Below are 16,467 nucleotides of genomic sequence, written 5' to 3' on the forward strand. Positions count from 1 at the left end.
AGCTGAACTTGGAAAGCAACATGCTTGAAATTCATGTGTTAAGAGTTCTGACCACAATTCTACCAGTTTTGTTAATGATCCTGAAAGTATTTTATGAGGGACTAGCTATTAATATCAACTAATTTCCTGGGAGAATTGAAAAAAAAAAAACGATAAAGATTAAGTGCACAAATATCAAACATGCAAATAAGTGCAATCAAACAATCAATAAAAACCGCAAGACCAGAATGCTGTTTTCAGGTACTATCCTCTGCCTCCGTGGGCCCTGCAGTCAGTCCCTGCAGGACCACTGGGCCTTTACCTGATTTCCTCTTTCCCAGCTGCTTCCATCGCTTCCCAGTCACTTCACAGGCTCTTAGACCAAGGTCCCGTCTTTTTAAAACGCCAGTTGTCACTCTTTCTAAATTTCTACCAGCACTTCACCACCGTCAAGTTTCTGGGACTTCCAGGTCCTTAAGGAATGACAAATGGACACTTGCTCCTGGTACTTCCAGACCAAACTATCGTTTCTACAGGGATTTATTTGGCAAATTTTTCCTGGTTATGAGTGGCTGATGAGGAACGGCTTTCATTAGGAACCGAAAAGGCTTTTGCCTCGGAGGGGGCGTGTACTCAAAGAGCCCTAGAGGATGGAACTCAAGAACGTGAGAACCAGGAATTACCCAGACAACCTGCCTGATTGGGACGAAGCTTCTGCAGATCTACCTGAGTGATGGTCACGCCACAGATATTGAAAACTGACCCACTCTCTCCCGGTTTTTAGTTTTGAGTAAGAAGTGCCGGCCAGGTTGTTGCTAGGTTGATGTTCTCTAGTCAAACTCTACATCTATGCTCTTCAGGGTTAGAAGGGGCTTTTAAAAGTGGTTATCACACCTTCCAGTTTATTATTATTACTATTACGCCATCCAGTTTAGGAATCGTTTATACTCCACCACTGCCAAATTCCAGTCTTTGTTTAAATACCTTCGGAAACCGAGACACACTACTGGACATTAAATAGGCAGCCAGACTTACGGCTTTCCCAGACTTCCGGCCCCGGCGTCTGACTTTGACTCGGGTCAAAAAGGATGAGGTACTGGGACGAATGGGTGGAGGAGAGAGCCAAAAGGTTCTTGCCTGGTCCCTAAACCCTTTATGGGCTAGGAGAAAAGAGAAGAGTCGACAGAATCGGAGATGGCCTTAGGCGACAATCCTAAAGCTCCAAGGTGACTAGGTTACCACAAGACGACGCCTGCGCAGTAGGTCTACAGCCTCACACCACGCCGTGACAACTGCCTGAGGGAGGGGCCGCGGATTTGTAAAACAAACAAACCCCAGAGGTTTCGAGGACCCGGATGATCCCGCCCCCAGCGCGGAGCCGGAAGAGGGCGGGACGAACCGGAAGAAGGTGAAATGCTTTGGGTAGGCACTCCAAGGCTGTGAAGATGGCGGCAGCTGCGTGGCTTCAGGTGCTGCCTGTCATTCTTATTCTTCTGGGGGCTCAGAGGTCCCGACTGTCGCTTTTCAGTGTAGGACCGGCACCCGTCGCTGCTGCCGACCGATCCAAGTGGCACATTCCGATAACGTCGGTGAGTGTTCACTTCACAAGCAACTGAGCTCGGAGGAGCGAGGGGTGGGGCTACGGCGGCCCAAGGGGTTCATGAATATTCCGCAAAAATCCGCTTCCTAAGGGGTGGGATTGTCGGGATCATGCGTGTACTAGAGAACAGGGACTCACCTCCCTGGAGCGGAAAGCCGTGCACTTCTGTGGGTGGATTAGCAGGAATGTCAGGGTCATCTCAGGACCGGAGAGTGGTGGTGGAGCGATTTCTTATCAGGAAAGTCAGAGAACTTTCTTTGCCTGACTAGAGACGTATAAACTTGATGTATGAGTGGAGAGTGGTTTCTCTTTCAGCTGAAGTTCCACAAAATCTTGTGACTTCGGGTTAGAATGAGAGGGATATGTAAATAGGCTTCTTTCTTTCTTTCTATGCACTTCTTTGTTACTGGGTAATTCTACGTACGAAGTGTGAGGTCGTTTGAACTTTGAAATGGTTATTATAAGCTTTGCCATGTGATTAGGAAGCCTAGGTATTTAAAACTGATTTCTGACATGAGAATGGCTAAAACGGAAGAAACAGTATTCTAAAATTTGTTAGGGTAAGATGAGTCTTTTGGACAATTAACTAGATAAGTTGGCCCTTTCTGCCCTTTACCACCCTTTTAAAAGCTCAGTTGAGTAAGAGCCATAGTCTTGTGAGCTGACAAAATCAAATGCTGGCAGGAAATGCCCAAAAGCTTAAGTCTTATTAAAACTACAGTGGCCTTTTTGTTTTGTTCTGCTCTCCTCACTGGTTGTCATGTCATGAGCTTTTATGTGCAAGCATTATAGCTTTTGTTCATTTGGTGAAGATCTTCAGGTTTTCAATTTTAGGTATTTATTTGTTACTTGTGAAATAGTTAAATCTGGCCATCTGCTCATAGAATAGTTTTATTTGAAGAAAGGATTGGTTATTCTGGATGGTGATTAGTGAGTAAAGGAAATGAGCTGATTAAGGAGTACCTTCCATGAAGATTTAAGTTAGGTTAGGATTTCTAGCAGCCTTCCTTCTAGAGTCCTTGCTTGGTGGCCTGTAGGGGGAAAATCATGTCTCTGCACCAAGCCTCAAAATCCTGCAGTTTGGATTATGGTTGAATTTTACTAAAAGGAAGGATATTGATGCCGTGTGTGTGTGTGTGTGTGTGGACTTGAACATTTTATAGATAAAGATTTTTATACCAGTTGTATTCAGCCTTGGGAATTAAAGTGATCTGGTGCTAATTATCTTTCTCTTCTTTATCTTTGCAGGGGAAAAATTATTTTGGTTTTGGGAAGATTCTCTTCAAAAATACCACTATCTTCCTGAAATGTGAGTTTTTGCACTTCATGAAGCTTTTATTCGTGTTTTTGAGTGATCTTTAAACTTTTAAGTTACCTGGTTTCTACCTCTGATGATTTACTCTCAACGTAAGTTCTGAAATTTAATAGTCCAGCACTATCTAGGTATAAACATATGTAGTATATCTAAGGTCCTGTCATTGCATAATCTTCAGAATTCTTACTTGTGTGAACTTTATTTTCTAGTTTTTCAATATACATTTAACATAGATTATGTTGGTTGATTGCCTGCATGGTGTTTTAATCTTTTCTGAGTCATGGAGATACCGATTTTGCTTTTGTGTGCTTGTTAGATGTTTACTGGACACATGACTAGGTTTGTCAGGCCATTGGCTTTGTGCAAATATGTTCAGTAAAGCTTTTGTTTGCAGAAGGAGTATTTTACCACTTGGGTCTTTGGAAGAGGAAACTCAAAGATAATTACCAGGAAATAGGGATTATGTAGAACAAAACCAGTCTGTCCAGTGGGAAAACCACTGTATCTAAATCCAAAATACCCCATTGTATATTAAAGAAAAGCTTCCTTTTATTTCTAAAACTGGCTTTATTTTAAAGAATGATCATGGGCAACTCCATTTCAAGATCAAGGATTAAAAATCCAGATCATTCATGTGTGCGCCTATGCATATTTCTATGAAAGTGCTGAGTTATAAGTCATAGTTGGATGATTGTATTCTTTTAATCATTTAGTAAGTAAAAGCTGCTATGTGCCAAGCACTATTTTAGACAGAAAGAAAGTGATAGAAAAGTGTTAGAAAAGACCCTCTTACTGAGCTTACAATCTAGTGGGACAGAGGGGGCAAGGAGAATTTCTATGAAGAATATACTGTGTCCGTGAAAGTAGGATCTGATTAATGATTGAAGTTTGATTTAAATCAGAGCTACTCTGACACACTGGTCTTTCTTGTGAAGTTGGCTTACTAGATAAGAATAACTTTTAGGGAGAGCAATATTTTGTCTTTTGGAATTACCTGACGGCTTGTATACCAGTCTGTCCTTTTATTATGTATAGTTTCTTCTCACCGGTATTTTGTTCTGCTGGTTTTTCTAATGGTTTTTGGCCAGGCTGCTTATTTTGAAGTATCTACATTTCATTTCATTTTGGGGGATTTGCAGCTTCTTAAAATCTGTATTGTCTTACACTTTGTTACTTCTGTGTTTTCTCATACTTACCTTGTCTATGATTTTATGTTTTTGTGGGTATGGTATACTATAGATTTCTGTGAACTTGGCAGGACCTTTTTCATTGTCTCTTAAAGCCATTCATTTAAAGTTATATGTCTTTTAACATAAGTAGTATTTTTTGCAGACACATTTCCCTACAAATCTCCTGTTTAGGGGTTTCTTACTTTTATTTAATTAATCCCTTCTCTGTATGGTCCTTCTGAGCAGTTTACAACAAGATTGCAGAAGCCTCTTGATCATTTCCATGAATTTTGTGCAACTCATCAGATTTTTGTGTATTTTAATTGAGCCATATAAAGTGTGTCACTTAAAAATTAGGTTGAGAAAACAACTTAAAGAAAAGGGAAAGGTTATAATTTTAGATGTTCTTCTTTCAAGAACCAAAAGTGAGTTCCTAGATGCAGTCATGTTTATCTTTGTCACATTCGCGCGAAGTAGGAGCTAATATATTTTCCCTCCTCAGCTGGGATCAAAGATAAGAGGGAGTACTGATTTCCCCCAGGTGAGACGACTAATCAGATCAGTCATTTATTCAGATTTACACTCTCAAGTCTTCAGGCTACTGCTTTGGTCCACTAGAATATCATGTTCCAAATTATGTTTAATGAGTTATTTGAAGCTTCTATGATTTCATGAGGTTTCTTGAGACCTCTCTTAAGGTGGATTTTGAAAAGAATCTAATGCTCTTTTATCTTTGCTTTTACTGTTCCTACCCTCCCCAGCCAGGTTTACTTTTTGTTAATAGTTCTTTTCTGTCCAGTTTTGATATTTTTCAAGGGTTAAGCCATGAATTTTTCCCTCAGTGAAACTATTTTGAATATTGTCTTGTTGACATCCGCAATGTTGTCATTCCTTGACTCTTCAACTAGAATCTTTTTTAAGACTTTTCTTAAGAGTCTTCAGTTACTTCTTCCCTTCTGTCCCCTCTTTTGCCTAACAAAGTAGTGCCTATAGTTTTGTGTACTTAAGTGCTCTGCTCAACAAATATTTAAATGGTAATACAAGACCAGTTTTAACTCAGGACTGCTTTATCACTTCTGGGTTCTTCCGAGAAGAGAACCAGAAATGGAGATTTTAAGGCATAAAAATAGATACACAGTTTCAAAGGTTGAAAACAGCTTAACTGGTATGTCTATAAGCAACAATTCTAGTTTTAAGTGAAGAATATCCAGTTCTTTTTACCTTTATTACTTCATTACCTTCTGTTTGGAGAAGGGATAGTCTTTGAAGTATCTTAATTTAGCAAGAAATAAGTGGGATGTGGGGGTAACAGTTTAAGAAAAAATGCTTTGTTTGAGAAATGTCTTTTATTCACAAAACTTTCTTCTTTTATAGTTGATGGAGAACCTTGTGATGTATCTTTGAATATAACCTGGTATCTGAAAAGTGCTAACTGTTACAATGAAATATACAACTTCAAGGTACGAAACATAAAAAGTACAGACTTCTCTTGGCGTTTAGAGATCATCAGGTCCCCACCTGATAGAGGAAGGAGTGTCACAGAGCTGTGGAGAAGAGCTGAAACTAGAATCATGCTTCCCAATTTGCAGACGTACTTGTACTATCAACTCTCAAACTTTTCGGTCTCAGAACTATATTACGTTCTTAAAAGTTCTTGCAGAACCCAAAAAGCCTTTATTCATATGGGTTACTATATTAGAAATTAAAACAAAAATACACAAATATGTATTAATTTATTTTAAAATAGCAATGGTAAACTCATTGCATGTTAATATAAAAAGCATATTTTTAAATAACAATGTATCTTTTTCAAAAAAACAGGAAGAATGGTGTTTTGTATTTTTGCAAATCTATTTGATGCCTGGTGTAATAGAAGATAGCTGAATTCTTGGACCTCCTTCACTCATTCTATTGTGATATGTTATTTTGGTTGAAGTATATGCACAAAATGTGGCCTCACACAAATACATAGTTGTAAAAGGGAATGACATTTTAATAGTGTTTCCAGATAGTCCTAGATACTGTTATTGATTCTATACCCAGACATAAGAAGTGGAGTTTTTAAAGGTTAGTTGTAGCGTGGAATCTGAAACTGTATCAGTGAACTTTTTTGTGCTCTGTTACTTTAAAATAAATGGGTGTGTCTTGTACTTTGAATGGTCTTTACCCATGTCTGATTTTACATCACCTTTCATTGGTCATTCAGAAAATATTGGTTGACTGAATTATGTAAAACTTACAGATATTAATTCATTTTACAATTAACTCAAAATTACATTTGCTAATATCACCTTTCATTCATATCTGAAACTCCTGAAGTATTGGAAGCTGTTAACCTCATGGTGAGGAACATGCAAGTTTTCCAAAATGCCAGTTTTTGCTTGAAAGCTCAAATTTTATCATTGACAATGAATATTATCAGTTGTCTTCCTTGAAATGACAGCCTCCCTTTGGCCATTTTCAAAGCAATACCTCCCAGATAACCAAGTCTGAATAACTATGTTGGTTATTCTTTCAAGTAAATGAAAAAGTAGATAGTTAAGCTTATAAGTTCCAACAGTTGTAAAGTGCTTTATCTTAAGACAGTTGTTTATAGTATTTTGCATACTTTTTATTTTGTCTGATAGATATTTTAAAAGGCATTCAAAGGTCTAGATTTAATGACTAACAACTTTTACTGCTATATCAAGGACATTCTTATGTAAAAGTGGCTTTTTTTTTCTCGGCTGCAAATTTGTGAAGAGTACAATGACTACTAATAGAGCTGGGGGCCACTGATAAGGGGCAGCAATTCAGTGCATCATTACTTTTGCACTATCAGTACAAAGGAAATAACAGGTGATGATGAAGATAAAAATAGTTTTGACCTTTTAGACCTCATGAAAGCATCCCATGGGCCACACTTTTGGAATTGCCATGGTACACTGTACTTGTGCAGTGAAGATATGGCTCCTAGATGGAGTTTTAGGCCTTTTCCATTCTGTTTTCATCCCCCATTTGCATCTTTTCTATCTTTTCTTTCTTTCTTTCTTTCTTTCTTTCTTTCTTTCTTTCTTTCTTTCTTTCCTTCCTTCCTTCCTTCCTTCCTTCTTTCTTTCTTTCTTTCTTTCTTTCTTTCTTTCTTTCTTTCTTTCTTTCTTTCTTTCTTTCTTTTTCTTTAACATTTCCTCTATTATTCTGGAAGTTTCTTTTAAAAAATAATAGGGCTAGTCTTTAAAAAATGTCCACCATCCAGTTGGTTTTCTAAACTTTAAGCATTTGAAATTTCTGCCCAGTTTTAGGGTTTTACATTATCTTTTCTGCAGTATTGGTGATTGTGTTTTACCTTTGTTATACAACTTTGGGAAGATTGATGGGGAGGACTAAAAGAACTGAAGAATTTAGAGAGAATTGAGAGTATCTCCAGAATATGATTTGGAATATCTTGATTGTTTTTTCCTAATTGACCACTAATTGATTTTACAGTTAAAAATGTAAACACGTTTGAAACTTGTGGTAAATTGGTCAAGAGCTAACAGATTCAGTCTTTATAGGTAGTAGAAGTTAAGAATTAAAAATTATTCTGAATTGCCATGGGACAGAATTATGGAAATGATGAGATAGTTGGAGATGTGAAATTGGAACTTAGGAAAAAGGTGAGATTAGGGATGTTGGTATGGGAGAAAAATCATAGAACTGTTGGGTGAAGCCATGGAAATAATGAGTTTTTTGAGAGTATCAGTAGTAGGCTGTGAATGGCTGCAGTAGTTTTGTGCTGTAGCTTATGAGCACAAGTATTTTTTGTTGTTGTTGGCTTTGTTAATTTAGTCAAGTAACTCTTGTAAATATGTTTTCTTATAACAAAACCCTCTGACTTCTGGTGGTTTCCCAGTCTTTCTAGAACTTTTAGAGAAACTACCCTTTGTGAGTCATAGATCAGAATTCTGTACTTTAAAGTCTAATACTGTTAGATTCTTGGATGCTATTATGTAGAGTCTTTATATGATGATATTAATTTTTGAAATAGCAAATCCAAAACTATATTTGTACTGTAGGCAATACATTATCTTTTAAATATCTTGCTTTTAAAAATAAGTTAAATACTTTGTATTTTCTCTGTTTTTCCAGACAGAAGAAGTGGAGACATACTTGGAAAATCTTAAGGAAAAAAAAGACGTGTCTGGGAAGTATCAAACATCATCAAAATTATTCCAGAACTGCAGTGAACTCTTTAAAACACAGGTAATGAATGTTGATAGTTGTTGGAGGGAAATAGAAGAAGTGAAAACTGTGATGTCTGTATTTTTGGTGACATCCATTTTCCATTCTTCAGTTCTTTCTTCTGACAGAAATAAGTTAGAAGCATGTTCTCATAGGTCCGTAATTGGCCACTTAAATATTCATCTCATCAAAGAAAAGATGTGCTTTCCTTTGTATGTAAACAACAAGCCCCCAATTTTTCTTATTATAGTAAAATGTACATAACAAAATAGACCATTTTAACCATTTTTAAATGCGCCATTTAGTGACACTAAGTACTTGCACATTGTTGTGCAACTATTACCACTAGCCGTCTCTGGAACGTTTTCATCATCTGCAGCTGGTACTTCATAACCATTAGATAATAACAACACCCACCCCTACCCCCACTTCCCTGGTAACAGCTATTCTACTTTGTCTCCATGAATTTGACTGTTCTACATATCTCAAAGAAGTAAAACCATACAATATTTTTTTGGCTTCTTTAACTTACTTTAGTAAAATGTTTTCAATTTTCATCCATATAGTATGTATCAGAATTTTGTTCCTTTTTAAGGTTGAATAATATTCCGTTGTACGTATATACCACTTCTTTTTTATCCATTCATCCATTGATGGACTTTAGAAACCCCCAATTTTTAATTCTCTTGTTATCTCATCTCATTGATAGGTCCCCAGAAAAATCAGCACTTTCAGATTTTACTACTATAGACCTGAAATCAAAGGGTTGAATTATACTCCTTTTTTTGAATAGAGGGGAAGAGGTGAATAATATTGTGTAGTTTAATGCTTACATGTATGTAATCTTATAAATGGGATTTATATTATAAAATCCTTTCCTTAGAAGTAGGATCTGACCCCAGTTTTTTGATAGAAAAATTATTTATTTTATAGGTGTTGAAAATAGTTATTTTAACCATGGCCTTTGCTTTGTCCTTATTGCATTTAAATACTGCTTCAGAATATTTAGCAACTTGCCTTGAAGAGGCAAGGAGTTCTTGGAAAGCTCAGTTGTCTGTCTAGTTACTGGAAGTAAAGTTTATTGGTAAGAAGGCTTTAATAATTAGGAATTGATAAGCAAGTGAAGTAATTGATAATTGAACTGTAAGGGTTGAGTTCTTGTCATAGCATAGATTTTATGGACTTGGAAGAAAAAAAAATAGCTTTAAAATAGTGGAAGAATGGTAGAAAAAGAAAGCTCAGCACAACACAATGTTAAGTAGGGGATTTTCTGTTGGTTTTCCAAATTTATCCCCCAGGCCAGAAGGATTGGCTAATCTTTCTTGGATTTGACTGTGGAAAGTTATCTGTTGTATACTATTGCCCAAGGTTCACTACTTTTAGATCTGCTATAATCTTTCCAGGGTTTTGGCATAAATCCCTATTCATCAGGTTTCCTCTCCTCTCTAATGTAATAGAGTTGAAATACATGCCCTAATTACTCAGACTGGATAATGACTCATCTGCTGATAACAGGTAAGAAGGGTAATTAGTGTAGATTTTTTACTGGCATGGAGTATGTTGTGGAAGGAGCAGTGGACCCCAGAATTAGGAATCTGAGGATTGTTTCTGCATCTAAAGCTTTAGAGCTTTGAGTCACATTTCCCCCATCTGTAGAAGGAGAGGGAACTATAAGATCCCTATCCTAAGTGTATGTCTTCTAGCTAAGGTTTTATCATTCTTAAAATGTCTATAATCTTAGAGAAAAATTGAGTGGCCAGTTTGGTTTGGTAATAGTTTTTAGTTCCCAGCAGGGTTTTATTCACTTATTTGTGGTTAATTAGAAGTATTTCATCTGTTACTATGTTTACTATTATAATATGTTTTGCTTTAACTGTGTCTGTGGATTTTGAGCTACGCTTTTCTTTTACTATTGTTTATATTTAATTTTTTTGTGTAGGTATATTTTTATTGAAGTATAGTCAGTTTACAGTGTGTACGTTTCTGGTGTACAGCATAATGCTTCAGTCATACATATATTTAATTTTAGTTTTATATTTGTTTCATAGAGCTTTTCCAGAGATTTTGTGCATCGATTGCCTCTTTTAGGAGAGAAACAGGAGGTAACTGTTTTTCTTGTCATTTATTTCTGAGAGTAAATAGAAATTCTGAATTAATATTCTTTTTTTGTTTGTTTGAAGGCTAAGGAGAATGGAACAAATCTTACCTTTACTGGAGACAAAACTGTAAGTGTGGTAAGGAATTTAGGGCATTGAACACATTTCAGTTTTGCTACGTTTGTGTATTTTGAATTCTTATGCTGACATATAAAAACAAACTTAAGAATGGAAGCTATACATCAAAATGTTAATAATGGTTATCTCTGGATGATATTATAAGTGATTTTTATTTTCTGTATTTCCCATGTTTGTTACAATCAGTTATTGTTTTGTAATTATCACCCTATAAATATTGTAAATAGGAAGAAACTTTTAAGAAAGAACCTTAAACTCCATCAAAAATTATCTTGCGATTGAATACAGTTGGAAGCGTTTGGAATATTGAAATAAGATTGAAGACTATAAATATGCCTAAAGTTTTCATAGTTTACTTTTCTAAATCATAGTAACTCCTAAAAGCTTTGCCAATAAAAATACAGAAGTAAGACAATTATCAGTTTTGGATCATGCTTTTTACAAAACTGGCTAAAGTTTTAAATTTTATAGCAACTTTATTAAGACATACATATCTCAAAATTTACCCTTTTAAAACATACAATTAAGAACTTTTTAGTATTCACAAGTGTGACGATCCATTACTGCCTAATGCCAGAACCTCATCACCCCAGAAAGTAACCACACAGTCATTAGCAGTCACTCCCCATTCCAGTCTTTCCCCAGCTCTAGGCAGCTACTGTTCTTTCTGTCTATAGATTTGCCTGTTCTGTTCATTTCATATAAATGGAGTCATACAATTTGTGGTCTGTGTCTGACTTCTTTCACAATTTAAAACTGTCTTAACTTCTACTTCCTTCTTATACAGAGCCTTAAGATTAGTCAGAAGTGAGTGATTAGGGCCTACTCAGGTCTCTCTTGGGCATGTGTGCACAGACCCGCACGTATGTGCACAGCCCTACATGTGCTTACGGTCTTCTAGACTTCCAGGAATGTTTTGGAGTTTTTCAAGACCCCTATGGACATCTCATTTCCAATTTTCCTTTTAAGTTTTTAGTCAGCCTCTTGATATCCTCACCTGGTAATGTCACCTCAGGCAGCTGTGATCTTTTTCAGTTGCTGCTGAGTGTTTTTGACAGTGCCCTGAGAACAGAGTCTTTCCCACTGAATGAGCACTGAGTCAGGTCATATAAAAGATAATCCCTGAGATTGGAGCTTTTCAGTACCTAGCAAACCACTCTAATGAATGGGCATTAGGGGACCTCCAAACTTGTTCTGTTTTCCAGCAGCTGCCAAACACTGTTTTTTCACAATCGTTATAGTTTTGAGAACTTTGATTTCAAGGAGCTTAGGAAAGGGTCATGGGGTTAGGGTGGGCAAAAACACTACAAGCTTGCTTTTCTTACTGAGATTCAGGTGTTTTTCTTGAGGAAACACTTCTGGGATGGATTGCAAATCTGTAGTTAATTTCCAGAGTTCCAAAAAAGTTGATTTTGATAGTTTTTGCCTATATTCTTGTTGCTTTTATGGGTGAGTGTATTTTCAGAGGTCCTTAGTCTGCCATTCCGGAAGTGTCCCCACTCTCCCTGTCCTGATTATAGTTGTACAGAATTTTAACCTAAAAATAGGTTAGTATGGCAGGCTTCATTTTTTTTTTTCTCCAAAAACAACGTCCATTAGGTTTTTTCCTATTCACTGGCAAATATTTAGAAAATATACATAAATGAAAAGAAGAAAATAATTATCTGTAATACTACTACACACTGATAGACTATAAACTATCTTCTAGTCTTTTGTCTATGTGCATACTTATGTTTAATTTATTTAAAAATGAGAATCTTACTGCAGCTTTTTAAATTTTACCAAATACAACATGGACATCTTTCCAGTTCAGTGAATATTGTATGGCATCATTATTTCGCATAGAATTTTATTGTATGAATACATTGCAATTTGTTAACGAATTCTTTGTTCTTGGACATTTATCTTTTCATTATCTTGCAGTTGTAAACAGTACTGCAGTGAATATCTTGTAGATACATTTGTTTTAGATTTTTTTTTCCTGGTGTCAAAGGAATTCTGTGTTGGTGAACATTTTGCTTTTATAACTTAAAAATCTTTTGTAATTTTATTTTTTAGCACTTGGGTGTGCTAATATTCAGTGGTCTTCTGCATGGCATACTTTTAAGTTCTACTCAAGGCTTGAGCCCTATTCCCAGTAAAAATCTGCTGAAAAGATGACCCTGTTGAATATCACCAATAATATTTAGAAATATTTAGTCAATTTATAGTCAAAAGAAGTCAAAGAATTATCTGTCCTTTGATCATTCTTCCTGAAATTGAATCTAAGAGGATACTTTATAATCCTGTTTAAAGGATACCAATAAGTTCAGTACTTCTACCCCCTTTTCTTAAAACTCTGATAAAACGTGTTTTTTAGAGGGAAGGGTCTCTTCCTGTCCCTTCCCCTAAGAAAAGATTTAATATTTTGATTGAGTTTTCTGGTTTGATTTAAGCAGTAATGTGATATATTTACCATTTTTTTTTTAATTAATAGGTTTTATTTTTTGAAGTGGTTTTAGGTTTACGACAAAATTGAGCAGAAAGCTCAGAGAAGTCCCATATACCACCCCCAACACATGCATACTCACACTTCCCCACCATTAACATCCTACACCCGTGTAGTACATTTGTTAGAATTGGTAAGCCAGCATTGCCACATCATTGTCAACCAAAGCCTATAGTTTACTTCAGGGTTAGTTCTTTGTATTATTCATTCTTTGCATTTTAACAAATGTATAATGAGAGATATATACCATTATAATATAATACAGTTTAACAAATGTATAATGAGAGATATATACCATTATAATATAATACAGTTTAACAAATGTATAATGAGAGATATATACCATTATAATATAATACAGAACAGTTTCATTGCCTTAAAAAATTCCCTATGCCTCACTTATTCATCCCTCCTTATCCCCAAGCCCCTGGCAATCATTGATTTTTTTTTTTTTTTTTTACTATCTCCATAGTTTTGCATTTTCCAGAATGTCATATAGTTGGAGTCATATAGAGTCTTTTCAGATTGGTGTCTTTCACTTAGTAATATGCATTTAAGGTTTCTCCATGCCTTCTTGTGGCTTAATAACTCATTTCTTTTTAGTACTGAATAATACTTCATTGTCTGAATGTACCACAGTTTATCCATTCACTTATTAAAAGACCTATTGAAAGAGCTCATAATAGTATCAGGTAGGATTGATGTGAGGATTAAAGAATGTAATCAATATTACATGTTTAAGCAGAGTGCCTGGCCTATAAATGTTATTTTTACAAGGTCAGAATATCTATATTCCAGAGTTAAGTGTAAATTTTGTCAAATCTTGGAATATGACAATCAGTCCCTTTGAGATTTGTAAGAGGTAATTTTAGGATATGTCAAATTAATAGTAGAGAAACTTATTACACCAAAGTTTTATTGGTTAATGAACAGTTAAGTTCAGGAAAAGTTCAGTTAATTATAGATAAGTAGGACATGATATATCTATAACTTTGAAGCTGTAAAGTTTTCTCACAAACCATTCCTGAATTTTGTCAGAGACTGTCAGGCAGAAATAAATCAATGTATGTTTCAACATGACATTTCTGTTCTTAAGTTACTAAGATAGTCTAGTAAATGTATAGCTGAAGAATCACTTAATCTGCTTTGTTTGACACTTCTAATTTGTATCATGGAATATAATTTTTGAACTCTTGTTTAGACTTTTCTTGGATTGTAGGGTAATTTTAACATTTGAGAAAAGCTGTGGCTCCATAGGAAAATACATAAATGTGCAAAATCTGTTTTTCAATCATTATTATTGAGGGGGTTTCATAAATCAATGAAACTTACCCAGAGGTCTCAGGATAAAAGTTCCTTTTAAGACAGAAAGTAATAAATTGCAAGTCTAAGTAGAAGTACCTCCTTTCAGACATGAGGAAGGAGCAGCCAGTTATTTTCTATGTTCATCTTTTTTGTGTTTCTGTTTTAGTCTTGCTTTTGTGAAGGTCCATAGTCCATCTAGCATGTAAGACAACAAATCCTTTCATGGCTCTTTGCTAGTGCTGTGCTGGCCTTGGAATAGGTAAACAGTTCTAAATATGGAGGATGTTAACTCTTACTTCCTTGACCTGGGGAAACAGTGACTCTTGCTTTCCATATAGATTAACCAAGATTAAATTTTTTGTATAAATGTGAGACCTTATTAGCAGAAATTGTGGTGATCTTGGGAAGAACATCGAACACAGGGAATTAGATTCAGCAGTTGGTGTTTATAATTCTTTGATGTCATCATGGGCAGTTTTTTCAAGTATTTTAAGTTAAATCTCTTTAGTTTGGGATATCTGTGTAAAATATAATCTAGCATCCTAGCATGGCTTAAAGAGATTCAATTTAGTGATTTAAGTTGAGGTTTTCCTTGTTAAAGTTAAACGTGATTTTTGTGTATAACAAGATACAAGATGTCCTGCCTTTCAGTAATTTATAATCTAGCCTACTTTATTGTATGCACTGCAAGCCTATTTTCTTGTGCCTACTGTTTTAAGGAGTAAAAGTGAAAGACTCAACCATGTTTCTGGGTACATTCTGGAACAAAGTTTTTGTTTTGTTTTGTTTTGTTGTTTTTTTGTCAGTGGAGGTACTGGGGATTGAACCCAGGACCTCGTGCATGTCAGTGGAGGTACTGGGGATTGAACCCAGGACCTTGTGCATGCTAAGTATGCACTCTACCATTGAGCTGTACCCCATCCCCTGGAAAACAATTTTCATACTGTATCATTAACCTGTGTTCTTAATTCTTAAGACTGGAAGATTTGATGTTTTCTTTCCTCTCTAGGTAATGCATGATCCATTGAAAACTTGGCAAGATGCACCATACATTTTTATTGTACATGTTGGCATTTCCTTCTCCAAGGAATTATCAAAAGAAAATCCATCACTTAATCTTTTTACCAGTAAGTACATTTCATTTTTTATCATTTGTATTACTGTTATCTAGTAGTGTTGCAAGGTGGGTTGTGTAAAATTGCTTTAAAGGAGGGAATAATTAAGAATGTTGTGAAGTAGAGAAATTGAGGGAGAGAAATTAACATTTTTCTGCATCCAGTATGTACGGGATACAGTCTTGGGCACTTCACATATGCTTTCTTATTATGTATTATAGCTACTAGATTTCATTTTTCTTCATTTGATCCTCCTGCTTTTACAATTTTTGATTAGTATTGTGTTCTCAGTATGCTGAACTAGACTTGTTAAAACTTGATTACCAAGTCAAAACTTGGAAATTTTTAAATTAATTGACTTGGATAATTTTTTTAATGTCTCGGTTTTTCTTGTGTTATCTTTTCCACTATTGCTGCCCAGTTCAGAGAGTCATCACGTCTTATTTGGATTTTTACAGTAATTTACTAATTGGTTTTATTTTCTGTAGTTTCTTTTTTTGTTGTTCCTTCTCCTTTGTGGTTTTCTCCCCTCCCCTGCTTTCTCAGGTAGAATATCGAATAGAAACAATGATGGTAGCCATCCTTATCTTGCTTCTGACTTTATTGGCAGTATTGGCACATTACACCATTAAGTATGATGTTTACTGTAGAGTTTACAAAATATTCTTTATTTGGTTCAGGATATTTCTTTCTATTCTTAGTTTACTAAGAATATTTTCCTCTTTTTTTTAATATTAAGAATAATACCTAGTTTTATAGAATGCTTTGATTGTATTGATTAAATTGATCATATAGATTTCCTCATTTAACTTGTTAATGTGATGCATTATATTTAACTGGTTTTCTACACCCATTCTTGAACTTCCAAGATCCCACTTTTGGCCTTGATACACACATAGCTGGATTCTGTTTTTCAGAATTTTGTTTAGAGTTTTTTGTCTGTGTTCAAAGTAAACTTGGCCTATAATTTTCATTTCTCACACATCTCCTATTGGTTTTGGCATCCAGGTTATGCTAGTGTTATACAATGAGTTGGAGAATGTCCCCTGTTTTCATATTCTG

The 16,467-nt window shown here is 35.4% G+C and overlaps 2 protein-coding genes across 6 annotated transcripts in view; one reads left to right on the forward strand and one right to left on the reverse strand.

Annotated features, from left to right (window-relative positions):
• Window positions 1-1,317, reverse strand: part of GANC (glucosidase alpha, neutral C) — a 64,098-nt gene extending 62,781 nt beyond the window's left edge. Inside the window, exons 1-2 of one of the 3 annotated variants that reach the window (XM_064485688.1) lie at window positions 1,117-1,317; window positions 302-452 (exon numbers count right to left, since the gene is read on the reverse strand). In XM_064485688.1, coding sequence (XP_064341758.1) covers window positions 302-330 — 29 coding nt within the window. In that variant the 5' untranslated portion in view covers window positions 331-452; window positions 1,117-1,317. Of the gene's footprint in view, window positions 1-301; window positions 453-1,014 lie in introns of all 3 variants that reach the window. The other 2 variants (XM_010994973.3, XM_064485689.1) reach the window with 2 other exon arrangements.
• Window positions 1,318-1,366: 49 nt separating this feature from the next.
• Window positions 1,367-16,467, forward strand: part of TMEM87A (transmembrane protein 87A) — a 36,369-nt gene continuing 21,268 nt past the window's right edge. For 2 of the 3 annotated variants that reach the window (XM_010994980.3, XM_064485700.1), the window contains exons 1-7: window positions 1,367-1,568; window positions 2,828-2,888; window positions 5,438-5,523; window positions 8,171-8,284; window positions 10,312-10,365; window positions 10,444-10,488; window positions 15,300-15,417. In XM_010994980.3, the coding sequence (XP_010993282.1) occupies window positions 1,425-1,568; window positions 2,828-2,888; window positions 5,438-5,523; window positions 8,171-8,284; window positions 10,312-10,365; window positions 10,444-10,488; window positions 15,300-15,417 (622 nt within the window). In that variant the 5' untranslated portion in view covers window positions 1,367-1,424. The remainder of the gene's footprint in view (window positions 1,569-2,827; window positions 2,889-5,437; window positions 5,524-8,170; window positions 8,285-10,311; window positions 10,366-10,443; window positions 10,489-15,299; window positions 15,418-16,467) is intronic. The other variant, XM_010994979.3, reaches the window with a different exon arrangement.

The sequence above is a fragment of the Camelus dromedarius genome, chromosome 5 (assembly GCF_036321535.1).
Source record: "Camelus dromedarius isolate mCamDro1 chromosome 5, mCamDro1.pat, whole genome shotgun sequence".
NCBI classification, from domain to species: Eukaryota; Metazoa; Chordata; class Mammalia; order Artiodactyla; family Camelidae; genus Camelus; species Camelus dromedarius.